The sequence below is a fragment of the Sus scrofa genome, chromosome 1, assembly GCF_000003025.6.
Source record: "Sus scrofa isolate TJ Tabasco breed Duroc chromosome 1, Sscrofa11.1, whole genome shotgun sequence".
Taxonomy (NCBI): Eukaryota; Metazoa; Chordata; class Mammalia; order Artiodactyla; family Suidae; genus Sus; species Sus scrofa.
The window spans coordinates 108461779-108489052 of record NC_010443.5 but is presented as its reverse complement, the minus strand read 5'-3'; the positions used below and the strand labels follow the sequence as shown (position 1 = coordinate 108489052).

At 36.0% G+C, this 27274-nt stretch overlaps 1 protein-coding gene across 7 annotated transcripts in view; it reads left to right on the top strand.

Moving 5' to 3' along the window:
• Nucleotides 1-27274, top strand: part of USP3 (ubiquitin specific peptidase 3) — a 101254-nt gene that overhangs the window by 26559 nt on the left and 47421 nt on the right. For 4 of the 7 annotated variants that reach the window (XM_021094087.1, XM_021094093.1, XM_021094119.1 and 1 more), the window contains exons 2-7: nt 2230-2290; nt 6306-6437; nt 20588-20671; nt 23275-23356; nt 24536-24618; nt 25923-26036. In XM_021094087.1, coding sequence (XP_020949746.1) covers nt 2230-2290; nt 6306-6437; nt 20588-20671; nt 23275-23356; nt 24536-24618; nt 25923-26036 — 556 coding nt within the window. Of the gene's footprint in view, nt 1-2223; nt 2291-3370; nt 3492-6305; nt 6438-20587; nt 20672-23274; nt 23357-24535; nt 24619-25922; nt 26037-27274 lie in introns of those variants that run through there. The other 3 variants (XM_021094102.1, XM_021094127.1, XM_021094109.1) reach the window with 3 other exon arrangements.

Genomic DNA, 27274 nt, shown 5'->3' with positions numbered 1-27274 from the left:
TTTTCAGCCCTTCAAATTATAATCTCAGAATAAAATGAGAATATCTTTTCATGAATACCTGTTTCAAGTAAGGTCTGTTCTAATTAATTTTTTCTTTTATTTATAGGGCTTTCTATTCAAGCTATAAAAATACACTTTTGTTGATAAAAATCGAATACCACATGAGTGTACAAATAAAAAGCAAACACTTTCCCCTCCCAATAGTCTTCTCATGTATCTGCCTAAAATAATTGTTATTAGTAGTTTGCTATTCTTCTTAGCCTTTGTCATGTGACTTACATGCATCAGTAACAAAATTGGACACATGAGTAAAAAACTAAAATGCCTTCAAGATGGCCCTAGCGGTTAATGTAATGCAGTAAGTAAAGGTAAGGCCCTTGGCTATCTGGAAAGGGATTTTTGCCATGAAGTCTTTCTTATTCAAAAATAGAGCCCTGTGCTGGCCAGACAGGCAGCCAGACAGTCTCTTGGGCATATTACTACACTCTGCTGCTGTTCCTTGTCCTCTTCTCCCCTCCTATACAAGTATAGAATAACAGGGAGTTGCAGTTGTGGAACGAATCTGACTAGGAACCATGAGGTTGTGGGTTCGATCCCTGGCCTTGCTCAGTGGGTTAAGGATCTGGCGTTGCTCTGGCTGTGGTGTAGACCGGCAGCTACAGCTCCGATTCGACCCCTTGCCTAGGAACCATATGCCGCGGGTGAGGCCCTAAAAAGACAAAAAGACAAAAAACTCAAAAAAACAAGTATAGAATGAACATATGTCAAAGGTTTACTTATTTTATTAATGAGGGAACCAGCAGAATGGTAAAGCTGATTCCAAGAGCATTTGAGGAATTGAGTAAATGAAGACACTGAAGAATGAATGTTGAAGTAAATTGCTAGACTAGATATAAAATTGGTTAATGTCCTCCAGGGTAGTAAAACCATAGCCTTTGGAGTCTGCTGGACAAAAATTATCTCTACCAAATAAAAATCTACAAGTTTATCTGTACCTTCATAAAATTTGGGTCCTAATCAGTAATAAACAGCAGATCAAACAATGCTATTATAATTAAATATCTTTGGATATTCATTGTATAATGTGTTTCATTATATATTGAAAGGGCTTATAGTTCTGGATTCACTTTATTTCCAGTTTTGGCCAGTTTTTCTTAACAATGAGAAGGGTCCATTGTGATGTATGATACAGCAAGATTGGTAGAGCTAAGATCTTGGGATCTTAAACTAAGAAATTTAAACTTTCAACAACTGCCTATTGAGCACATACTACATGCCAGACAGTGGATTTATTATAATCCTGAGTAAGTGGTTGTGCTGTGGTGCCCCTCTTACACCGCTAGGACACTAGTGGTTCTCAAGTGGTTGTTTTAGAGAATCACCTGGGAAGTTGCTTTTCTCAACATAAACTTGTTCTTTGTCCTTTTGTCCACACTCCAGTGTAGATGTCTCTGCCTGAGTAGAACATATGTGTTTTGAAAAAGCTTTCCAGGTGATTTTTATGTCCCTTCCCCTTAAAAAAAAAAATCATTGTTGTGTTTATTGGGCTTTTAAAAAAATTGAGTAAATAGCAAGGAACATTGTAATCAATACTTTTTAAGTTTTCATACCACTTTTTGCCTGCCTCATCCCTATAATACTCAAACTAAAGTAATTAGTATCCTGATTATATTATCAGCAAGAATTAGAAGCAGTTATCATATTTAGAATTATCTTTAATACAGCTAAGACATTAATTTGGGAAGAACTGGGCTTAGTCTTAACTAATTGTATCCTGAGGTTGTGCCTCTCACGAAATAAGCTGAAAGAGTTGTCACTTATAGTAGTATATGATCTGCATGGTAAAGACATGTGATTTAAAAATGAGACTTAACAATGTTTTTGGTGAGAAAAGAGACTGTCCTTAACTTGTCAGAGACTGTGGTAAAAAGGAATAAGTAATAAAGGAGAAAAGTGTATACGTATTTAACTTGTGGTTAAACTCTGAGTTGAGTCAACAATTCAAATGAGCAGCTCTTATGGACATGCTTTTAAATTCTTTTCAGTGTAACTTTAATTAGGCAGCCATTTTGTGTAAATGCACTCACAAAGCAAGGATTTGTGCTTTCAGTACATCTAAGCAGCCATGGAATTTATAACTTAATCACAGGATGTGATATTACAGATTAGGGGAGAAACTAAGAAGTAACATGATACAATTGGTATATTGTGTATTTTTCTTTTTATTAGTGTGCCGGTCCAACAAAAGCCCCTGGGTCTGTTTGACTTGTTCAAGTGTCCACTGTGGAAGGTAGGTGACACACTTATTTCTTCACTACCCAGCTTGCTTTTTTTTAATTTCAGTTTACCTTTAAGCTTTATGTCAGAGTTTTATTGATTTGGATTTATTTAGCACCATTGCTTAATCATAGTGTGTACATAATGCTCTGTGGGGCTTCCCTCTCATAATAGAATCCCTTTGTTCAGTGACAACTGAGGAAAATCCAGGGGTGGAAACCCGTTGATATTGATACTCCAAAGAATTAATTTGATGATCAAGACAATCTAGTAATATTTGATTGAAAAGAGGAAATAAGGGAACTCTGACATCTTATGGTTGTTTTTTAAACCTTTTACTAGGGTAACTTTTAAGTATGCACATAAGAAGAAAGATAGTATAGTTGAACCCCATATTTTCATCACTCAGCTTCAACACTTATCAGCACAGGGCTAGGTTTTGTTTCACCTGTTACCTGCCCCATCCCTACCTTTACTGACTTTTGACTCAAGTCCTGGATTTCACAACATTCTTCTGAAAAGAAAACAAAATGCTAAAATATTTACAGGTAAATTCCTTTGAAAAATGTCTCACGGTGGAGTCCATTATTAATGCTGTCGAGGATGTACCAAATGTTTCATTGTTCCATTAAGACATTTTGGCTCTCTGAGTATTTAACATTACCCAATCCCAGTTCAAGCCTGAGCATTTCCTCTGAGTTCTTGGCTTTAGAATGATAGTACTTAAATAGTAAATGTTTTAGTAACTCTTTCTTCTAACACAAACTCAAGTAAATCTCAACCTTTGTGTACTAAGAGTAGCACATTTATTTCTGTTGCTCTTTAATTTTACCGGAGAAGTTAGTATCTTAGCAGCAAAAAGATGGGAAATCGTATTAAGTCACGATTGAAGACTGAAGTCTATATTTATTAAGATGATTTCCCCATTATTATTTGTAAATCCTCATTAGAGCGTCTTTGTTCAGTTAACTTTTGATTTTTCACATTTTCAGTCTTGGAGTTGAGTATTTTTTTCCATGTACGCTTAAGAGTACTTTTGGAAAATGTTAACTTCATATCTTAATTGTGGTTATTGTGGTTTTGAAATCTCTAGGATTTGGGGAACCCGAAAATACTTTGTACAGATAACATTTTTTTTTTTTTAAAAAAGAAGAAAGTAGAAGCACTTAAATTCTGCACTTGAAGAGACAGATTCCTCTCCTAGATTTTGAGAGGTGAGAATTATAATGCAATAAAATTTATATAGTTCTGTCCTCCAGTTGTCTCATGGTGCTCTACAACCTAAATCTTGAAGGTCATATGTCAACAAAAAGACCTAACAAACTCAAAAATTGAAGAGATTAATGTTCTTAATAGCAAGCAACAAACCGTCCTTTAAGTAGGTATGGGAAAAATAAATTGACAATTTTCTAGATTCTTTAGGTAATGTGTTTCTAATTGCAGGCAGTCTTAAATTTAGAAATTTGACATGGTTTCAGAGAAATATGATGAAGTAGGTTACACAGATAATGAGAGTAGCCTGTGTTTGAATCTTTGTTTTATATAGCTGATCAGCTAATTTTCTTTTATCATGTTATCCTGGGTGTTGATTGCCAAGGATTCTGATTTTTTAGTAATTTCGACCACTTGTCTATAGGGAGTCTTAAATTGAATATTCTTTCAATTAGGAAACATAGTTATCGATAGCATGTTTGAATTATATATCCTATTGGTCTTCATGACATATTCTCATTTATTTTTCCAACTTTTGTTATTGCTGTTAAAAAAAAAATCTATGACATGTATATTGACACTTTTCCATTTTAGACCAAATTATCTTGTTAAAATCTAAAACTGGATGAGGGAAATAGTTATTTTCATGTTAGTTAGTCTTCTTAGTCATGTTAATTAACATGACTGTTAACTTCTGACATGTATTTGATCATTAGCCAAAACATAGCTAATCTTAATGTCAGCAATAATGCACTTCTTACTTTATCACTGACATTTACAGTAACCTTGTAAAACATCTAGTACATTTGGAGACTACAGTATGTTGGCTAAATGACCTATATGTACTATGTACAGATGATCAGTTTTCAAAGACTTAAAAGTGATAATGCCTTTATTATTGTTCTGTATTGCCTTTTCTTGGATTCCAAAGATATTCCTCATTGTAAAGATAACTGTTGTTTTACATGGCACAGTATAAAAACATATGTGCATAGGAAATTGAGCTGATTAGATATTGAACCAGTAGGATCCTTGGGATTTATCTTTTAGTTATATATTGGATTTTTCCTGACCTGTGCAATGTTTGATAATTTCCTAAGCAATTATATTTAGATTCTGAATAAATTAGTAGTTAAGCATATGAAGGAAAATATGAGTAAAATAAGAGCAGACGTTCATTCATCCATTCACCACCTAGTAACCCATGAGATAAAAATACTATTCTCTCTGTTTAATAGATGAGAAAACAGAAGCAGAGAGGTTAAGTAACTCAGCCAGGGTCACTTGACCTACATATGACAAAGCGTACTTTTAAACCCAAGCAGTCAATTTTTTGAGTTTATACTCCTAATCAACATTTTTATTTTAAAAGTTCATTGTAGTCCTCCTTTGTGAGCAGAAGACCCATGTACACACAAGTGTTGGTTATGTTTATTACAGTGAAAAAAAAGCAGGGGGTGAGGGGGAGCCGTGATCAAATTCTCAGTTGAGGTTAGTTTCTAGCTTTCCTGGGCTAAAGGCAGGGCTTGGTGTTGATCCCCCTTACCACAAGCTATCCTGCTTTCCACAAGGTAAGTGTTGCTCCTTGTACAACTCAGGTGCCTCATGACAAAAATGCCCCCTTAATTATCTGAGCAGGTTGGTCTTGAGACTATTAACCAACATTTGCTTTGACTTATAAATTGGCTGCTTTCTAGGAAGTGGAAAATTTTTGTTTCTTGAAGATCTTCCAGTAGTGGTCAGTTATAGCATTGTATACTATTTAGGTGAAGGTACAGATGAACCTTTCTTTCAGTTTCATTTTGCTTCTTGTGATAAAATGATTTGTTAGAAATCATTAGACTTTTTTCAACTCAGATTTTTTTTTTTTTGTCTTTTTAGGACCACACCCATGGCATATGGAGGTTCCCAGGCTAGGGGTCAAATTGGAGCTGTATCTGCTGGCCCACACCAGAGCCACAGCAACACTGGATCCAAGGCGTATCTGTGACCTGCACCACAGCTCATGGCAACGCCAGATCCTTAACCCACTGAGCGAGGCCAGGGATGGAACCTGCATCCTCATGGATGCTAGTTGGGTTTGCTAACCACAGAGCCACGATGGGAACCCCTTTAACTCAGGTTTAATAAAATTTTTATGACTGTAGTCAAACTTTGATTATCTTTGTCCATGCAGTGAGAAATAACCATTTATTTAAGCTTAAGGTGATTTGTGTTTTGTTTAGAATTCTTCTAAAGAAACCTGTTTCCCTGTGAGTGGAGTGATTATTCAGGCATTCAAATAAAAGATCTGAAGCCATTATTGATGAAAAAGAAATGGAAAATTATCCTGTTTCCATATCTCACTCTCATGTTTTATGTTACATAGAAACTCAAGAAGAGCCTATGGCCCTGTGGGCAGTGGTTGAGCAATTTAGTTTACAAAGCCTGTCTTTGAGAATAGCCTGAGTTGGGGGTTAGCATTCTGAGAAAAGCTTAAGAAAAGAAAAAAGCTATAGCAGAAGTATGAGCAAAGGAGTTGATAAGTGATAATATCAATGGTATTGAAACCGATTTGCATAGGTAATGCCTTTCCTTGCCTGGCCTTAGTCTTGTGTATAATTAAAAGTTGACTGTATTTGATTGCAGAAAAGAGCATATTTTAAGTACTCAGCTTAATAAGGCACTAAATGATTGAATGCTCTTATAGGATCAAATGCTCTTATTAGGAAGAATTCATTCTCAGTTTAACCATCTATGTTTATTACCACCTCATACTGCTTTAACTTCCAAAGCAATATTTAGATTAAAATAAATTTTCATTTGATTTTTGTAAGGTATGTGAATGGCCATGCAAAAAAACATTATGAAGATGCACAAATACCTTTAACCAATCATAAGAAATCAGAAAAGCAAGAAAAAGCTCAGCACACAGTGTGTATGGATTGCAGTAGCTACAGTACATATTGGTAAGTATTAATATTTTCTGAAAATGATATACCTTTATTATGTGGGTGCCAAGTGTTTTCTCATCTTCCTCGTTCTTTCCCCTCCCCCCAGTCTCTGAACCAGTTGGGACTTGCCGTTTCTGCTTTTTAGTCCTGTTAGGATTTACAGAGGACTGGGGCCATCAGGAATGTCTGTCCTTATTCATTTAGATTTAACTTTGCATTGCCCTTTCAACCTCTAGGCCTCTGTTTCTTTCCCATCCCAGTAAGCTTCAGGAAATGAAAAATAACTATTTGTTGTTGTTCATTACAGTTCTTTTTCTTTTCTTGCTTTCTTTTTAATTGAAGAATAATATGATAAAAACTCAAGTGTCCCCCTCCCCAATAAAAACACATGTTCCTACTGTCCCGTTAACATTTTGTTATATAATCTTAAAATGTTAACTTCTCTGTTTAAAAAATTATTTTGGCAGTCTACCCTGTTTCAGCACAGTTCCACTATCCTCTTCTGTAGATAAATGTCAGGAATTTTGTATGTAGCCTTTTAGGCTAATTTTTTTAAAAATATCACATTCTTTAAAAGGATACTGGAGACCCTGTTCTCTCTTGGTAATATAATACTCATATTTGTATCATAAATAACAATGAAGTATTTTTCTTAGTAGATCAGGTTATTTAGTATTAATAAGGTTACAGTTGATATTCAATAAATCTGTATTCATTTGATATGCTCAAAAAGTTTATTTTATAGTTTTAACTTTATTATGAAGTAAATTGCTTTCCTTGACCAGTAAATTAGGGATAAGTCTTTATTGTTTTAGTCATTGTACTGAATTCAGAAGGTTTTTGAAATTGAGAGGAAAAAAAAAAACAACCCAAGACATTGAAAAGATCCCCCCTTTTTTGGCGGGGAAGCATATAGCCCCTGAATGTCAAGGTAGTACTGAGCAAGGGTGGGGATTTAAAATCCAGCTATCCCTTTCGATTAATGCTTTCTGCTGAAATTGTGTGCTAATCCTTTCTACATCGTCCTTAGTTGATGATTGTATTATAGAAAGGTGTTCATCAAAAGGAAGGGAAAAAGTCAGTGGCTTCCCAAGTTTACACTTTTACAGGTTGACACCATTACATTGTGGTTGTTGAATAAAACATTGTAAGGTTTAGTCATCCAGATCACTACTATGTCAGTGATCCTTTGTGTAGAAGATGTCCAGATGTGGAAGAGACAACCTAGAGGTAGATGAAGATGTCAGTAAAAGTGAAAATCTCCCCAGGATTTTTTTTTTTTTTTGTCTGTTTTTTGTTGTTGTTGTTTGTTGTTGTTGTTATTGCTATCTCTTGGGCCGCTTCCGCGGCATATGGAGGTTCCCAGGCTAGGGGTTGAATTGGAGCTGTAGCTACCGGCCTACGCCAGAGCCACAGCAACGCGGGATCCGAGCCGAGTCTGCAACCTACACCACAGCTCACGGCAACGCCAGATCGTTAACCCACTGAGCAAGGGCAGGGACCAACCCGCGACCTCATGGTTCATAGTCGGATTCGTTAACCACTGCGCCACGACGGGAACTCCTCCCCAGGATTTTTATACAAGACTTAGTGTTCAGTTTATTGCTATTTGCTCTTATAAATTACTCCTTCCTACAAAAGCTGTGTTAGCCAAGCTGTTAAAGTGTTTGCTTTAGTTTTTCCCCCTTTCCCTCAGGACACTTATATACTAGAATGACATAGCTACCTAATTGACAGAATCACGTGTTTCTATAAGATTGTAAGTATTTCTCTTTAGACAGCAGAAATTAAGATCATTCTTGAGGTATCTGTCTCATAACAGTCATTATAGGTCATGTCAACGTGTACGTACCAGATGTTTAAAACATGCTTCTTGATTTTCAGTTAGCAATGTGCGTGAAATACATAATGGGGAAGTTTGGCAATACAACTAAATCCTGTGGCAGTGGGGTTTTTTTGCTGTTGGTAAGATTATGAGGAAATAGTAACTCTTTGAGGAGAGTTAAGGGATTATGTTGCAATTTTCTTAATGGAATGGAATTATATTTGTAGGTCTCTTTAAAAATATAGATTATATACTTTAATTACTTTGTAATTGCATTTTGGAGGAATACCTTTATTAATTAGCATTAGAATTTAATTTGTTTTATATTGGTATAGTGTGTTAAAGTACAAGTTGTTTCATGGGTGAATTGGAATTAAATGGCAAATCTTGAACCTTGGGGAATATACGCCATGGCAGGGGCTTCTTGGATAATTGCCAGTCTTTTGTGTGAAGTTATACAGAGCTGTCTGTGTGGACACCCAGAGCTTCTGAAATGCAGGAAGGGAGCTGCAGCTGGTCACATAACCATCTCATTTGTGGCTTTAGAAGAAAATGCCAGAGAATTACCCTGTAGCATTATACTGACAGCCTAAAGGGAATCTGCAATAGTAGTAAACTGATGAAGCTGTAGTTTAAATTAACATTTTGCCTACACTTCACTATAATTAAGAGACAAACAAAAAAGGTTTTCTTCTGTATGGTGCGTGCGGGCATGTGTTTTTTCCCAGTGCACCTTAGTAGTTTCGCTTCACCTTGTAAATTTTCCTTGTACAGAAATTTCTTGTGGTTAGACTGAATGGTTTGCTTCAGAGGTAGAATACTGGTGTATTAGATTTAATTTGATTATTAATTACTATGCTATAGTAAAAATATTTCGACTGTAGCTAATGTTAAAGTTCCTTTTCCATGTGCTCTGTGCTCTGAAGAAGTTGAAGCTTGTTCTGAGGCTTAGGGTTTTTCTATCCTTATTTTCCCTTTTCCAAGAGTCCCTGCCCTGTCTGATCTTTGCGTATCCTTTATGAAGCTGTCTGCACTCCCTTCTCAGCTCCAATTGTAGCTGAATATAATCTCTCCTAAACTCATAGTTCTTAGGATACTTGTAATTTCCTGCTGCACATTAGTTATTTGTAAATGTCCTTGGGGACTGCAGGAAACATATGTCAAATCTTTGCATCATGCAGAGCAGGCAGTAGATGTTTGAAAGATTGAATTTTGTTAACTATCTTCCAAAACGGGGAAGGTTATACCAAATCTACATTGCTGTGCTCTCCTGATCCTCTTGGAGGACTGAAGAGCTGCAGAACGTTTTTCTTGAAGAAGATTCAAATTACAGCGTATGTGAGCTATTCCATTTATTTCCCGAGAGGAACACCCTTGCAGAGCAGCTCCCTTTACTTCTGATATAAACTAGGTGTCTAGAGGAAGCAGAGATTAACCAAGCAGAACAATGTAAAACTGGGTCGTGATTTCAAAAGAGGGAAAGCAACATCAAAAGGAATAATTTTGTTTTGAAACAAACCCACTCCTTTAGGAGACAAATGAAGATTTTAATAAAAGTGAAAATCTCAAGATTTTCGCACAAGGGCAAGTGTTCACATCAGTTGTATGTTCGGTAATATTTTTTTTCCTCCCACCCCAAATTTCCTCCCTCAGTCAATACAAATAGAATTATTCATAGCATACATTATTATATTCAAAAGAAAGAAAGATTAAAATTGAGAAGAAGCAAAGATTAAAATGAGGAACTTTTATTTGACTTCTTATGTAGATAGACATTTGGAGTTAATAGATTTAAAATACTGAACAAATAATTTCTGGCATCTGACATAGTCTCATCAACTCATCAACAGTAGCTAAATTTCTAAGAATTCAAAATATGAAAGAAATATTAAAACTAAATTACAACAATTTTTGCTTCCTTGGCAGGGTAATGTTTTAAAGCCCTCTTTTCATACAAAGGAATATTATGAAATCTGCATCAATTCATATGTATGGAAAAAGGACTTGTATTTTAGATTCTAAGCACCTATAAAAATAGTTTTTATTTTTTGGCTGCACGCATGCATGTGGAAGTTCCTGAGGCAGGGATCAAACCCACGCCATAGCAGTGACCTGAGCTGCTACAGTGACAATGCCGATCCTTAACCTGCTGAGCCGCAAGAACTCCAAAAGTAGAGTTTTAATTAGAACTAATAAAAATAAAGCTTTTATTTGTGGGGTTAAAGTGATACTGAATCATTTTCAAAGGCACTTGTGATTAAAAATTAAACAGGAGAGGATCTTTTGTTGACTATTCTTAAATAAAGTTTTTGGTCACAAATTTTCAGTGTTTTAAAGACTAGAGAATGGGGAAATTTTTTTAAATTTAAAAACAGCATTTTGAAGTTTCATTAAAAAGAAACTTTTTAATACATGGTCTGAAAACAAAAGGCTCTTTCTTAATAAGGTGGTACTTGTCTGTTTTTAACAAAGGAAATGGGTTTTCTCTGTAGGTAGTCTTCTAATTTTCCAAAATTGCTTTAGTTGATGGCAATGCATTAGAACTGAATAAAAGAATTTAAAAATAAGCTTTTTTTTCTGAAAGCGTTCTTTCTACTTAATGTTTTTTGTTTTGAAATAGATGAGTGACTAGAATATCAGCTTTTTCTTATTTGTTTTTTTGTTTTCTGTATCTATATCTGTCGTTTATAACAAAGCCAGAGGTCAGAGTTTCCTCTATCATAGTATATTCTCTATTATACAAGGAAAAGAAATTTAAAACTTAGCGATCAATTTGCCATTGCCACATCTCAAGAGGTACTTTTTTTTGTCTGTTTTTTTTTTTTTTTTTTTTTTTTTGGTGTTAGTATTTATTATACACAACTTACTGTATAAAGATTGCTTTGTAGCCAGTAGATTAAAGGACTTGTTTCTTTACTGTTGCATAAAAAATCAGTTTTGTTTGTATGATGACTGCTTCTCATTTCATGTGGGTGAAGAATGGTTTGGTCTGGGAGTACTTTCTTAGTTCAAGAATATGCTCTGGAGCCTTATCATTTGGGTAGCTTCAGTAGCACAAACAGCCGGAATGGGAAAAGTTTTAGTAGAAATTTAAAGCGACGGAAGAGATTTTTCTGTTTTGGGTGTGACGTCTGTGCCATTCAATATAATAGCAGTTTAGCAGTTAAAAGTGGCTGGTGAGAAGAAAAAAAGTGGCTGGTGGGGCTGAGGAATTGAATGTTTTTGTTTAAATTGCCACATGTGGCTGGTAGCCACTATATCAGACCATGCAGCCTCAACTATTAAAATTTAACCCAGAGTATTGTAAATATTGCAGAACTTTCAAAACCTTAAAGACAGAAATCTGATAGAAATTCCAAAAAATCAATTTCATTAATTAAAATAGTTGTGAATAAGTATACCTTAAGGCAAATCTAACCCAGTAAGATGTGTCAGAAAGAAAAATTATATAATTACTGAGTTAATTTTGTAAGTCTGCTAACATATTCATTGTTCAAGGGAACCCCAGATTATTGTACCATTAGAAGCAAAATTACATTTATAATAAACCATTTCTGATTAAAAAAATTAATAACATTGAAATAAGGAGTTCCTGTCATGGCGCAGCAGAAACGAATCTGACTAGGAACCATGAGGTTACGGGTTTGATCCCTGGCCTCGCTCAGTGGGTTAAGGATCCGGCCTTGCCGTGAGCTGTGGTGTAAGTCAAAGACTCGGCTCACATCTGGTGTTGCCTTGGCTGTGGCGCAGGCCGGCAGCTGTAGCTCTGATTAGACCCCTAGCCTGGGAACCTCCATATGCCACAGGTATGGACCTAAAAGGACAAAAGGCAAAAAAAAAAAAAAAGAAAAAAAGAAAGAGAAAAGGAGACTATTAAAACATGATACTTCCCCTCCAAAAGAAAGCAAACATTGTATGCAAATTGATGAAATTCTAAAGCCATTTCCATTAACATCAGAAATAAGACCATCATCATTTACATTGTCACTATTACTAAGCTTTGTTTTGGTGGTTCTAGCCATTGAAATAAGGCAGAATAAGTAAATAATTAGTATAAATATTGGAAAAGAAAAATTACTTGTTTTCAAATTATGCAATGAGATGCCCAGAAAATTCAAGGGGACTTTAGTAGAAAGCTAGTAGAATTAATAAGAAATTTTGAAATGGTGATACAAGCAAGTATACAAAAACTAATAGTTTTCTCTTCATGAGCAGTCATTAGTTAAAAATGGAAATGACCAAACACACAAAAACAAACATTCAAAATAATGACAAAAACTATAAACTACAACTAGGAATAAATGTACTAAAGAAAGATAGAAAGTGAAAATATAGATCCTTTATGGAAAAAACTTGGCATTATAAAAAGTTCCTTCCCCTCCCAAATTTTCACTTTGAAAACTTTTATTAGAGATAGGGTCCAATTAACATTATGGCCCCCAAACATAATGTGAACAAGCTTCAAAAACACCAGAGTAGTGGATCGATATGTTGCTTTTATTCAATAAATAAATATTAATTGAGAAACCTGCTATATGTTAGGGACCCAGATTTTAGTGCCAGTGGTCTCTAAAATAATGTGCTTGAAGATATGAGAAGAAAATATCAGAACTTCTATTAAGAGTTTTTATCTAAAAAAAAAAGCGCTTTGGTAAATATTTAATATACCTACTGCCAGTGTTTTGTAGACGAGATGGTTATGTGTCATGAACTCCCAATGGAGTGTCCTGCATCAGAGCTTCCCAGGTGGTGTCCCCACCTTGTTCACTTTTAGCATTGTGCAGTATATTACAGTTTTTGTCTACCTACTTACATGGATTTGTTTAGCTTTACCAAAAATCAACCCTTATCCAATGGATAACATATTTTAAAATATTTTTACAAGAAGAAAAATCCTCCAAGATAGTAACAGTAATAATACTAACACAAATACTGGTGAACAAGGAAAAGGCAAGCTGACATACATTCCTACTCTGAGCTCATCAAATACATCACAAAGTAAAAATATTGGCCATCTAATGAAAACACAGACTAATCAGATCTGTGTTTGGACAGAAAGTTTGAGACCATATGAAATCCATTATCACTAATGTCAAAGCTCATCCTATGTGTGTATTGTACTTTGAGACATTAGTTTCTGTTATGAGGACATCATGAAAGCAAGACATTTTAAAATGTTTTATTTCATCTATAGCTCATTCTTTTTTTCTTTTTACTGTACACATACTTAGATACATAAGTTAGATTATGTATATAATTAATCCAAACATGTACATATATTGGGATGGTGGATGCTCAGTTTTGTGGTTTGTTTTTTTTTTTTTTTTAACCTGATTAGAAGCCACTGAAAATAATTTGAAGGTTGCATCTTTGTAGACTGGTGTTTTGCCTTTTATAATTAGAGGGGGCATGAGGTGCAAAGCGAAATAGGAAGGAAACAAGTGTTTCTAAAATTAGAATTTTTAAAGGAAGTAAACCCGTATTAAATTAGGACAGGAAAGTGATTGAGCTATGCTGAATGTGTTTATTTTTGGAGAACGGGGAAAGAAAGTACAGGTGGGGATGACCAAGAAAGGGATAATTTTTTTTTGCCATTGAACGAGTGAATTGTGCTACATAGAGAATATTGAAAGATCGTAAGGGAGTTGGTAGTGTATGTGATGAAAGCTTAAATCTAAACATAAAGCAGGTAACACCGAAGTGAAAGGAAAGATTGGGAGGGAAAGGTGAGAGAGAAGAAAATTTAAGTAAAGTCGACATTGCAGGGACCATCAAATACTATAGCTTAATTTAGCTACAGATATCTGTGGATTTGAAAGCTACTCTATTGGGGTGGGGGAAGATACCACACCATGGAGAATAACCAAGATATAGAATAAAATACTAGTTGAAATGGAGGAGGGAAAAGGTGAGTTTAGGGGAGATTATAGAAAGAAAATTAAATAGGATTAGGCATAATTAGATGCTAGAAATTAGAAAAGAATCAAAACCTAGGAGTTCCCACTGTGGCACAGCGGTTTAAAGATCCAGCCTTGTTTCTGCGGTGGCTCAGACTGATGCTGAGGGATGGGTTCAGTCCCTGACCAGGTACAGGGATTTGATTTCTGGCCTGGAAACTTTCATATGCCATGAGTGTGGCCAGAAAAACCACCCTAAATTTAAAAATATGTAATCAATGTAATGAAGAAATTGAACAGTTTTGCTATTAGAATAAGCAGGTTTTGAAATAAGTGATTTTATCCATTTTTTACTAATTATATACTAGTATGTATAAAACTTGTGTTTCTTAGGAACATTTACCTGCTACCTGTTTACCTGCTACCCTTTAGTGCAGTGTAGTAAATTAATTGTATATCTTTTGCTTTTAATAGCATATACACATAATACCCTTCTCTGCATTTAATTAGCTTATTAACTATTGGCTTAAAGCACTTTAAAACTCTTTTAGCATTATATTTGACTCAGGGAATTTGGTCTGAGACTAGTTTTTGCATAGCCAAGATGATAGTGTAGTTCATCTCAAGGTGTTAGAAGTAGAGAAAAATACCAGTCCTTCTCCTTCCTTGCCTTTTTTGTTTCTGATTCCTTATCTAACATCTCTAATATGTTGCCTAATATGATTTCTGAGTATTACTTTTTTGTCTTTTGTGTTCAGTTCACTTAAATTTTCTTTGCTTTTTTTTTCTTTTTGGTCTTTTTATGGCCGTACCCTTGGCACAAAGGGGTTCCCAGGCTAGGGGTCCAACTGGAGCTACATCTGCTGGCCTTTGCCACAGCCACAGCAGTGCCACATCTGAGCCCCATCTGTGACCTACACCACAGCTCACGGTAATGCCAGATCCTTAACCTACTGAGCGAGGCCGGGGATCGAACCTGCATCCTCATGGATACTGGTCAGATTTGTTTCTGCTAAGCCATGAGGGGAACTCCAGATTTTCTTTTCCTTTCTTTCTTTCTTTCTTTTCTTTTTTTTTTTTTTTTTGGTCTTTTTTTAGGGTTACCCCTGTGGCATATGGAGGTTTCCAGGCTAGGGGTTGAATTGGAGCAGTAGTGGCTGGTCTCCACCGCAACCACAGCAACACCACAGCTCAGGGCAATGCCCAGGGATTGGACCTGAGTCCTCATGGATGCTAGTCAGATTCATTTCCACTGAGAGCCATGATGGGAACTCCTTTTTTTTTTTTTTTTTTTTTTTTTTTTTTTGCAATTTTTCTTTAACAGTGCTTTCTTTTTTAGTAAATACAGAAGTAAATGTTTTTCTTATCTGACAAGTAGTCTTTTAGAGGTAAATCCCATCTTTACTTGAAGAATCATCTAAAATCACTAAATTAAAACCTGTTTAGGAGTTCTGTGATACAGCTGGTTAAGGATCTAGTGTCGTCACTGTAGCAGCTTGGGTCGCTGCCACTACTGTGGAATGGGTTCAGTCTCCGGCCTGGGAACTTCCACATGCCATGGCATAGCCGAAAAAACCAGACCAAACCAAACCAAACCATTTGCTTAAGTATTAATTTAATAGCCTAAAAGTTGGTGGTACAGTGTAGGTAGTTCCTGACTTGTGTTTGTTAAACACATGAAGTCCCATTTGTGTGAAGGGATGCTGAAACCTAGACCTCTGCTCCAGTTTCTCAGTAGGAATAAGAAAAAGAGGAGTAAAAACTTTTTATAATATTATTTCAGTTACATTTTGTGAAGCAGGTGTATTTTCACCTTATGACATTTTACCATATTTTATAACCATATTGATTTCACAATTGGAAATGCATTCCAAGTTTCAGGGGACCAATCTAGAAACTTTGCAACATGACCTACAAGTTATGTACTTTTTGTAATTCTTATTTTGATGTAAAATCTCCTTGAAGTGAAAACTAAGAATCATGGCTAAATTTTTTTTCAGGTGTTAACAGAGATAAGCATAATTCTGACCTGATAGTTTCAACACAATTGTAAACCAGGAAGAGATTTTATAACTTGTTTATTATTATTATTTTTTAATCTTTTTAGGGCCACACCCATGGCATATGGAGGTTCCCAGGCTAGGGTTCTAATTGGAGCTGTAGCCACTGGCCCTCACCACAGCTACAGCAATGCAGGATCTGAGCCTCGTCTTCGACCTTCACCACAGCTTATGACAATGCTAGATCCTTAACCCACTGAGTGAGGCCAGGGCTCGAACCTTTGTCCTCATGGATGCCAGTCAGATTCATTTCTGCTGAGCTTGTTTACTTTAAATCCTTCTGTTTGCCTTGGGACTTTTTTTTTATCCCAGTATTAGTGGGATAGTTTCCAGTTTGAATCAGTGTCTCAGTTAAAGATTATGGCAAGCAGACAACATTTAAATTCTTATTTATTTCCTACGTTTGTTACTTATTTTCTTTTGGCCTCTGGGCCAGAGAGGAAGAAGAAATCAAAACAGGGGAATGGGGGCAGCTAGAGAAGGGTGTGCTGTGAGGCAGCCCTGATTACACAGTGGAAGGAAGCTGACATTGATTGATCCTCTGCCACATGCCAGACACTCCTGGAAGTTTTGTCCTGTGGAAGCAGGTGCTTTCCTTTCATCATCATCAAGGAACACTTGCGCACGGTGTGGTAAATTCACACAGTACAAAAGTTAGAATCTTAGAATTGTCCTTGATAATGACTTTAAGAAGACCTAAAATTGACTCTTGAAAAATGCAGGACAATTGTGAAAACTTAAAATGCTTTAAGCCAGTGAAAACAAATCCAGCCAATAAAACTGATTCCTTTAAATTAAGTTCATTCATGTAGTTCAGTAAAGTTATATCTGTTACCTCTTTATGATATTGGGTAGTATTATAGGGCAGAAGAGCAGCTAGTGTCTTAGATAGTCTTTAGACTAGCAAGGCTGTCCAGCAGAAATAATTTATCACGTTAAGTAATAGTAAATTTTCTAGTAGCGACATTAAAAATGCAAAGAGAAACAAGTTAATTTTAATTGTGTAATTTTTTTTTTTTTTTTTTTTTTTTTTTTGTGGCCATCCCATGGCCTATGGAGTTCCTGGGCTAGGGATCAAATCTGAGCCTCAGTTGTAGCTTAAGCTGCAGAGACAGCAACACCAGATCCTTAACCTGCTGTGCTGGGCCAGGGATGGAACCAGCATTCCAGTGCTCCCAAGATGCCTCCAATCCTGTTGTGCCACAGCAGGAACTCCTTAATTGTGTATTTTATTCAACTCGGTTTTCTAAAATATTATCATGTTAACATGGTAATGCATATCAAATTACTAATAGTTTGCATATTTTTTTCATATGGAACCTCCAAAATCTAATATATATTTTATATGTACAGCACATCTCCATTAAGATGCTAACTTTTCGGCATTCCCATCAAGGTCCAGTGGAAACAAATCTGACTAGGAACCATGAGGTTGTGGGTTCGATCCCTGGCCTTGCTCAGTGGGTTAAGGATTTGGCGTTGTCGTGAGCTATGGTGTAGGTTGCAGATGCGGCTCAGATCTGGCATTGCTGTGACTGTGGTGTAGGCCAGCAGCTGTAGCTCGGATTAGACCCCTAGCCTGGTAACCTCCATATGCCACAGGTGCGGCCCTAAAAAGCATTTAAAAAAAAAAAAAAAAAAGGCTAACTTTTCATTGGAAGTGCTTGACCTGTAGTCATAAAAGTTGTAGTTAAACATGTAGGTTCCAAACACTGTTAACATTTTTCCAATAAATGAATAAAGTACCAAAAAACCCATTTTCTTTAATAGTGGCATCTATATTGACAAAACTGACTCACCTTTTTAGAATAATTGATTTGACTCTGAAGTGAAAGCACATCAGTTTCAAAACTGTACCTAACTTAAATAAAATCCACTAACTCTTTTAACAATTCAGTATTATCAACATCAAATTCAAAAGGCCATTATGTAAACTGAAAATCAGTTCTAAATTTATCCATATCGACAAAGCATTCTTTGAATTTTCTTTTAGATTTGGCACCCCAACTTATAATATGCTATTGTAGTTAAAATCTTATGCATATTTGTTGTATACGTTGAAATGTATAAAATCATTTTTGATTTGTATTATGAAAAGTTTAAATTTAACATAAATTTGCATACCTGTCCGTATAGGTCACAAAAAAGTCTTCTCTCTCCTTGGATCTTTAAATTTAGCTCATTCATGTGCAGTGTGATACAGGTGAAAAATAAATCACAATGTGATGTTTTCTCTTTATTGAGTATTAAATGTTCCTTCTCTTTCAAGAAAATCTTGACTTAAGAGTTAACGTACAGTAAACCTTTGTAAAATTCTTCCATGACTCAAGCAGTGAACATTGGCAAAGAATATATAGTCATTCAGTTCATTATTTTCTGTTTCTTTTAACAGGTCCATAAACTGGTGATGAGTCATAGCATTTGTACATGCATACTGAACAATTTTAAAAACTGCATCCATGATACAGTCTACCTTAGAGCACAAATATTTTCAATATGTTAATGTGCAGTGGAACAAATAAGGGAAATAATTCCAATAAATCCACATTTTTGATGTCATACATGGTCCTTGTCTGTCTTGATAGAAACTTGCTTGTCTAACTTTGATGATAGGGAAACAGTCTAAGATGTAAAGGTAGCTTTTGATGAAGTTCCCATTGTGGCGAAGCGGAAATGAATCTGACTAGGAACCATGAGGTTGTGGGTCCAATCCCTGGCTTTGCTCAGTGGGTTAAGGACCCAGCGTTGCCGTGAGCTGTGGTGTAGGCCAGCAGCTGTAGCTCTGATTAGACCCCTAGCCTGGGAACTTCCATTATGCCGAGGGCATGGCCCGAAAAAGACAAAAAAAAAAAAAAAGGTAGCTTTTGCTATTTATAGAAATGTTAGGGATTGACCATGGGAACTTGGAGAACTCTGGATTGATAGCATAGGTGGTCAGTTAATGGGGAGGGGCGTGTTAAATATTACATATATATTTTTTAGTTAAAGTTTTCAGAAGCACCCACTTATATTTTGACCCCTGTGAATAAAAGACAAGCCATGCTTTTTCTGTGTAATCTTTTTTTTTTTTAACTACTTTTCTTCATCTTCTTTTCAGTTTTTTTGTTTGTTTGTTTGTTTGTTTTTGTTTTTTTTGGTCTTTTTGCTATTTCTTGGGCCGCTCCCTCGGCATATAGAGGTTCCCAGGCTAGGGGTCAAAGCGGAGCTGCAGCCACCGGCCTATCAACGCGGGATCCGAGCCGTGTCTGCAACCTACACGACAGCTCATGGCAACGCCGGATCGTTAACCCACTGAGCAAGGGCAGGGACCGAACCCGCAACCTCATGGTTCCTAGTCGGATTTGTTAACCACTGCGCCACGATGGGAACTCCTCTTTTCAGTTTTTTAATAGATTGGTTTCACATTTGTAAGAAATAGTTTTTGGATTCTGCCAGAGGTGACCTAATTTTTACTTAATTGCTATGCATTCAAAGTTTTGTTTGCTCAGAATGGTAGTCTTATTGTCATTATTCTTTGGTACTTATAATAAGTAGTTTTACACAAAGCTGCAGTTCAAAAAAAATATGTTGGTACTAGTGTGTATGTTGTCTTTGTTAAAATTGGCTTTATGCCAGGAAAAAAAAACTGATTGCTAATGTACAAGTTAAAAGTTTATTATGTGTGATTCATTATATTATTTGCTTTTTGACTTGCTAAAACACGCACACACACATACACACTACAATATCAGTTTTAAAGAACACCTTAAGGTCTTCAAATCATTTTATCAGTTTCCAGAATGATGTAGCCACTGTTTTATAATTTTGTTTCCTAACACCTCTGAATGAAAAGATTCATTCTTCTCAACCATCTGAATTCAATTCATTTGAATTAAATTGTGTAAAATGTATAGCTTTTAATTTTTTATTCAAATATCCCTAGAGGCTAATTACCTTTTCCCTCTTTTCACTTAAATCTCTCCTTAGCCCCCCACCCCCACCCCCAAACTCCCCATTAATTTGAATTGGGAAGTATCATGTTAAAGCTTTAGGCTTTATACAACATCAGTCGAATTGGTGCTTTGTATTTCATTTTCCATGTATTATGCACCATTACAAAGAATATCACACATGTAGCAGCTTGTTTCATTTTTGAAAGAGGAATTGAAGAGCCTTTGAGTAAAAATATTAAAAGAAGCTAATGTTCATTGCCTACGTGGCTTTTTAAAAAAGGCTCTTAAAAAACATTCCATTGTGAATTCCAAGTCCTCTTTAAACTCACCACCGACAGTAACTGCCTGCAGAGCCATGTGATCATCTTGGCAGCAGCCAGGCCTTTTAGTGATTTCATTACTGTGGTTTCCTCAAGCTCTTTACACACATTGATTAATATTTTCCTTGCAGTTATCGCTGTGATGATTTTGTGGTTAATGACACCAAGCTGGGACTGGTACAGAAAGTCAGAGAACACTTACAGAACTTGGAAAAGTAAGTAGTAGGCCTTGGGAAAGGGAATGGAATGGGGTTGAGGGGCCTTTTACAGTTTCTGAGTGGATTTTTGTTTATGAGTTCTACAACTTCATCATGTTTTTAGTGTCATCAAACTGTGAACAAAATAAAGTTTGGATTTGGGTATTTGAAAATGTCAATAGGTTTTTATTATAGCTTAGCATTTGTTTCATTTACTATTTATCTTAAACCACATCCAAGGGCTCCAGAGCCTGTTTTTTAGTTATTACCTACCAACTTATAAGCTACTCAGTTTATCTGCAAGGGAAGAGAAGAAAATAATACAAAATCATTATCAAGTTTCCTTTGCTATTAGAAAACCTTATCAAATGTATTATAAAGTCTTCTTAGAAGCTCTGAAATGTATGTCTCATTTTTTAAGGGAAATTAAGTTTCATTATATTATCGTTTGCTTTGCATCTGCGATAGCATAATATCCTAGTTTCTTTTTTTTTGAGGGGGAGTGTATTGTCAGTAAAGCATAAGAGGCTATGAAATGCTTTGTCATAAAGAAATTGAACTACATATGTGAATAGATTTTTTTTTTTTTTTGCTGTAGCCAAATAGGTTAGTCAGATAAAACTCACTGGAGCCAAAATTCAAGCAGTAAACAGAAACCCCAGTAGTAGTATCTTTGAAACTTCAGTGGATAGAAGCATAGCCTTGGAATGATTGCTGACTCAGGTGACATTTGTACATATCACCAGTAATCATCAGGTGCCATCTGATTTATTTCGATAGTTGATGTATAAAAGATATTGTGAGAACATGCAAAAAGTGGGAGTCCCTTAGAAAACCTACATGTAAAGCCAATTAGAATATTTTAAAATTGTGTTCTGAGAGGGAATAACGTAAATTCTTGGAGTGAAACACTGTCTCTCTTTGGTTAACCAAAGTCTCCTTGCATGTCTCTGACTAAATGGGTTATAAGCTGATAAGGGAAGAAGAATGGATTTCTTTAAAATCTAAACTAATTAGAACTCCTAGAGTTTAAGTACTTTTTGGATTGTCCTCTTGTGGTTCTTCTCTTTTTCCTCTTCCCTTCTTTTAATTTGAACAAAGCATCAGGAGTTCCATCTAGGGTTAGAGACACAGGTACAGATACATGATCCAAAATACTGAATTTTGTCTGAAATTGTCACAGTTAACTGTGAAGTAGGAGATTCCTGCAGTAATTTATGTAATATCACTCTTTGATGTGGTGATGTCATTATAAAGATCTTACTGACTTGATTCTATGTGGTAGAAGTGGGTAGCTACCAAGTTATTTTTCCTGCCCTTCATAGTTTTCTCTAAGAAAAGACTTATCATCTCAATGACAAAGAAGCCAAAGAGAAAACAGGACATTCAGGAATTTAAGTTTATTTAATTTAAATTTATGTAGCCACATGTGGTGAGTGGCTACTGTATTAAATAGCATGATCTAAAGTATTCTGCCATTTCCAGAATCACTGATGATAAAATTTGATGGCTTCTATTTTTAAAAGCTAAAGGCTTTATTTATATAGTTTAAAACTAAATTAACTCTGAGGCATTGACACTAAGTAGTATATTTACTGTGCTTGTGACTCAACTTCTTTATTTAACAGAATTTGTGAAGGAATAACTTAACCATCAAAATACAAATGGGATTGATCCCTTCTTACCTTGTAGTTGCCAGCACACTGAGAGGGACATGCACACAATCCTGAAGATATGTTTCCTAAGAATATTTTCAGATTTGAATCTGTAACTAATCTGATACTCTAAAGAAAACAGTTCATGTGGAAATCCTGGAAAGAAAAATAATTATATATTTACTTTTAATTAGCCCAGTATTTTTGGAAATGGGAAAGAGTTAAAAGTCTGTGTTGTTTAATAGTAACTTTTACTTTCTTTAGTTCTCCTGATACATGATAATCTTAAAGTGACCTTTTGTAGATAGGAATTAGTTTCTGATGAACTTCAAAATATCTCTTTCATCAAGAAAAATTTAAATAATTTAAATTCAGAATTTATGTGATAATTATGATTTGTTTTATAATATGCTTTGGGACGGAGCTGAATCAAATGAATTGATATATGCCTTTATGCCTGTAATTTATTTATCCTTGCACAAACTCAGATTATATCATAGAGACAAAAGATGATACCTTTATCAGAATTAAGAAAGAAGTAGCCAGGTATTTGAGACAATGTTTCCTCTCAGAATAATCATGTCAGACCAGGGTTTCCTTTTTCTTATGAGGAATGGGTGTTGTCATGTTTAAAGCTTCACCAGTGATTAGGTAGATAAGAGTGGTGGTGGAGAGGGACAGTGTCACAGACCACGTTTACCTGGCCAGTTTTTCTGGGAAGGGCCTGGTGGTGGCAGCTTCCAGTCCCACCCTGCTGGAGGGGCAGTGGGGATTTCCAAGGGAAGTTGGATTCCTCAGTTACTTGAAATACTTGGGGGCCACTGTGGGCCTAACAAATTACTTTCTGGCCTGAGTAAGCAGCCAGGTGGTGCTCCATGTCCTAGATGCTTAGACGTTTATTCTTTACCCTGCTGGGCAGTATGTATGCATTCATGGTTTTTTGACTGTATGTTTGTGTTTTAATAGCTCAGCTTTCACAGCTGACAGGCATAGGAAAAGAAAACTTTTGGAAAACTCATCACTAAACAGCAAGTTATTAAAAGTAAATGTAAGTAATTAAACTTTATTCAAATATCAGAATTGGTTGAGATCTAGTCACTGATTACAACTCTAACATTAATGTCCCTTATAAACTTTCATAAATGTGTGCCTTGGATTTGGATTATTTTACAAAATGTTTGCCACTTGTACTAAGGTTTCTTGATGTGACTAAATACCCCAGCAAGTCCGTCTATCCAGTGCCTTCCTTCTGTCAGGACTTCTGCCTTAGCAGGCATTTGTTCTTAACACCTACTCAGGTACCTTGTTACTCCGTTTCTGTAGGATCCCAGGGATCCTTGGTTCCTTCTGTTAAAGGTCCCTAGTGCAAATTCTACGAGTCTGATGTTTCGGTAAGTTTTATTTCTTAGGACTTCATTAATGCAATATCATCATAAGAGAATATGCTTCCTTATTCTGGTGTCTCTCTCTTAGGCAGACATGTGAACCATTAATGGAGTAACAAAGTTTAAAGATCACTAAATATTTTTAAATACACCAGTTACTTTGCCCTGCTTCTCCCTCTCTGCTGCCATGCTAGCTGTGTTTAGACATGCACTTAATTAAATAACTTACAGTTTTGTGGAAGAAAGGGCTAAGGCGATGATTTGGGTTGGATTGGTAGATTCACTGACCAAGTGCAGTAGTCAGACGTCATGGTGCATTTGTACAGCTAATCCGAACACTAAGCCTTAGTCTTTAAGGGAAATTCAGGTCATTTTTTTCGGATTGATATTCCATTGTTAAGAAAACATGTATCGGTCGCTTGAATGGCTTAGAGTTAAAAGTTGAGGGACATAAATACTTGAGACACATATGTTTATATTTTTCCACTTTGTAGTAGCTTTAATAGAGTCTTATAAAGGCATTAAGTCTTAAACTTACTTCTTTTAAGGATATTCCTGGTTTATGCACTGTGTACTCCACAGTACTTATTAATGCTGATTTCCTCATAAGCTTTCATAAGATACTCCCATTTAGAACAATGCTAGGATCAGAAGCAGCTTTCTAAAAACATCTAGACACTTAAACAGATGGAGAATTGGAAATATTCGTTGTACAGAAAAGGAACAATTCCAAACTTGCTTGATGCTGAAGGTCAAATATAGACCTTTGCTTTGCTTTGATGTTTGCAGGAGTTGGCCTTCTCTTGGCATTACTGATGGCTGCTTCTTGTTCCATTTTACAGGGAAGTACCACTGCCATTTGTGCCACAGGTCTTCGAAATTTGGGGAACACGTGTTTCATGAATGCCATCCTTCAGTCACTCAGGTAATATTACAGTTAGAGCTGGAGTAACTGACATTAATTTCTATTGAAATAGTTAAGAGCACAGGCTCTGGATTCAGATCCTGTCTCTGCCGCTAACTCTAGTCTAGTGACTTGGGCAGGTTACCTCAATTCCTTGTGCCTTTTTCTCATTAGTGAAATTGGTGATAATAATCTACCTCATGGGGTAGTTGGGGATATATTTTATAATTTATATGAAGTGCTTAGAACAGTGCTTTGCAGTAAATAACTGTTAGCTGTTATTCTTAATTCCTGTTGCTTCCTGAATAGGCTTGAGGACAGGCCAGCGACTTTCTGTAAAAGGCTAGATTAAATAAATATCTTTCATTTTTGCATGCCACATCCAGTCTCTCTCACATGTCCTTCTCCTCCCTTCAACACCCTCCTCCCTTTTAAACAACTCTTTGGAAATATAAAATTCATTTGAAAAATGTCAAAGCTCATAAAATTGGGTTGTGATGATTGTTGTACAACTATAAATGTAATAAAATTCATTGAGTTTAAAAAAAAAAAAAAAGTAAAATCTCACTGGCCCAGGGCCGGATTTGTCCTGTGGGCCAAAGTTTACAGACCTCTGGTTTATAAAGAACCTTGTTCAGAGAACTTAATTCAGCCATTAGTTGAGTCCTAAGTATGGTTAGAAGATCAGAGGTTTATAGGATCTTCAAAATTTAAGATCAGCACTAAAAATAAAATAGACAACAAGGCTGACCTAAGTTACACAGAAGAAATTATTTTGAAAGTTGTGTTAAAGGATTTTAATGCGGCATCAAAGATCAGAATAAATTATTTTATCAAGTCCAACTTGCTAATAAGGAGAAGCCATGTCTTATCTCTCCTTAAAGACACTGACTCTTATCTTTTCTATCCTTGCTCAGAGATGAAATTCTAGTCACTACTGAATTCTTGTTAATCTGTAGAATGTATTTAAACAATATGGTTGGTTTCATGGTTTCCTTTTATTTGAGGAAATAATTGAACACTTGGGAACAAATATCCTGAAAAGAAAGAAATGATAATCTATAGATGAAAGGGGGAATTAAGGATTTTTTGAAAAGAGATTTTTGCTTTAAGTTCTTTATTTTTGGAAAGTCATCTGCTTATGTTGTTCTTCGTGGACTAAGTGAGGAAGCATGATGAGGAAATACAGTGTATTGAGTACAATTTTAATGAGAAATTGGAAGATCACACATTTCCAAAATCTATATGTAGGTCTCGTAGTAGTTTCTTTGCAGTCTTAGTACATTTTAAAAAATAATAATTTTCTTCCCTTCCTTTTAAAATAGTAACATTGAGCAGTTTTGCTGTTATTTCAAAGAACTACCCGCTGTGGAGTTAAGGAATGGGAAGACAGCAGGGAGGCGAACGTACCACACCAGGAGCCAGGGGGACAACAACGTGTGAGTCTAAGAATATGTTCTTTCTGGCTTTGAGCTGTAGAACAAATGACTCTTACTAATGATTTCCATTGCATTATTCGAGTTAACAGGCACGTGCATTTTTTAGAACTACATTGTGTTTAAGTATCTAGCTGGCAGTCTTAATTGTTGGAATTCTTTTATTTCTATTTACCTAGTAGGCTGGATAAATTTAGCACTCTGCTTACTGAGTCTGTGGATTTAGACAGTCTAAAATCGACATCTGTTTATGAAATACAGTTTTGGGGTAGACGAGCATGAATATCATCAGTCTTTGTGAATTGATTTGTCTTATAGGGTTAGGTAAACCTGTCTGGGATAATTATATTAATTTTTAGTTACCCAGTTAGTTATGGGGCAGTCAATTTTTAGTTAATATGGAAGACGAAAAAAATGACGTGATTATTGAGAAGCAAACCAATATGTATTCAAATTCAATGCAGCGTGTTCTCTTTTGGGTTCAGAAGATGTATCATAGTATCATGATTGTAAGGAACATCTCTAACATTACTGAACTAGGGCTAGGATTTATCATTTATTCATGTGTAATAGATTAATAATTAATACATTATTATCTTTAATTTTTTTGGCTGCCCCATGGCATATAGAGATCCTGAGCCAGGGATCAGATCCGAGCCACAGCTGTAACCTATGCCACAGCTGTGGCATTGCCAGATTCTTTAAACCACTGTGCCAGTCCAGGGATCAAACCTGCGTCCTGATGTGGAGATGCCGATGATCCTTTTGTGCCACAGTGGAACTCCATCTGTGTGTGCATATATATGCACATTTACATATATATATTTTTTTCTTGTCTTTTTAGGGCTGCACCTGCAGTATATGGAAGTTCCCAGGCTAGGAGTTGAATCGGAGCTGTAGCCGCTGGCCTAGGCCACAGCCACAGCAACATGAGATCCGAGCCACGTCTGTGACCTACACTACAGCTCACAGCAACACCAGATCCTTAACCCACTGAGTGAGGCCAAGGATTGAACCTGCGTCCTCATGGGTACTAGTCAGGTTCGTTACTGCTGAGCCACAACAGGAATTCCTATCTGTATATATTTTAATGTCATGTTTTCCCTGCCTGCCCATCCCTGCTCTCACACACTCCATCCCCACACATCCTGAAAAGCCTTGTAACTATGTGGCACTGTTCTGCCTAGGTGGCTGAGGGAGAATAGGATAGACCATGTTAGGACAGTGTGTGGTATGGAGTG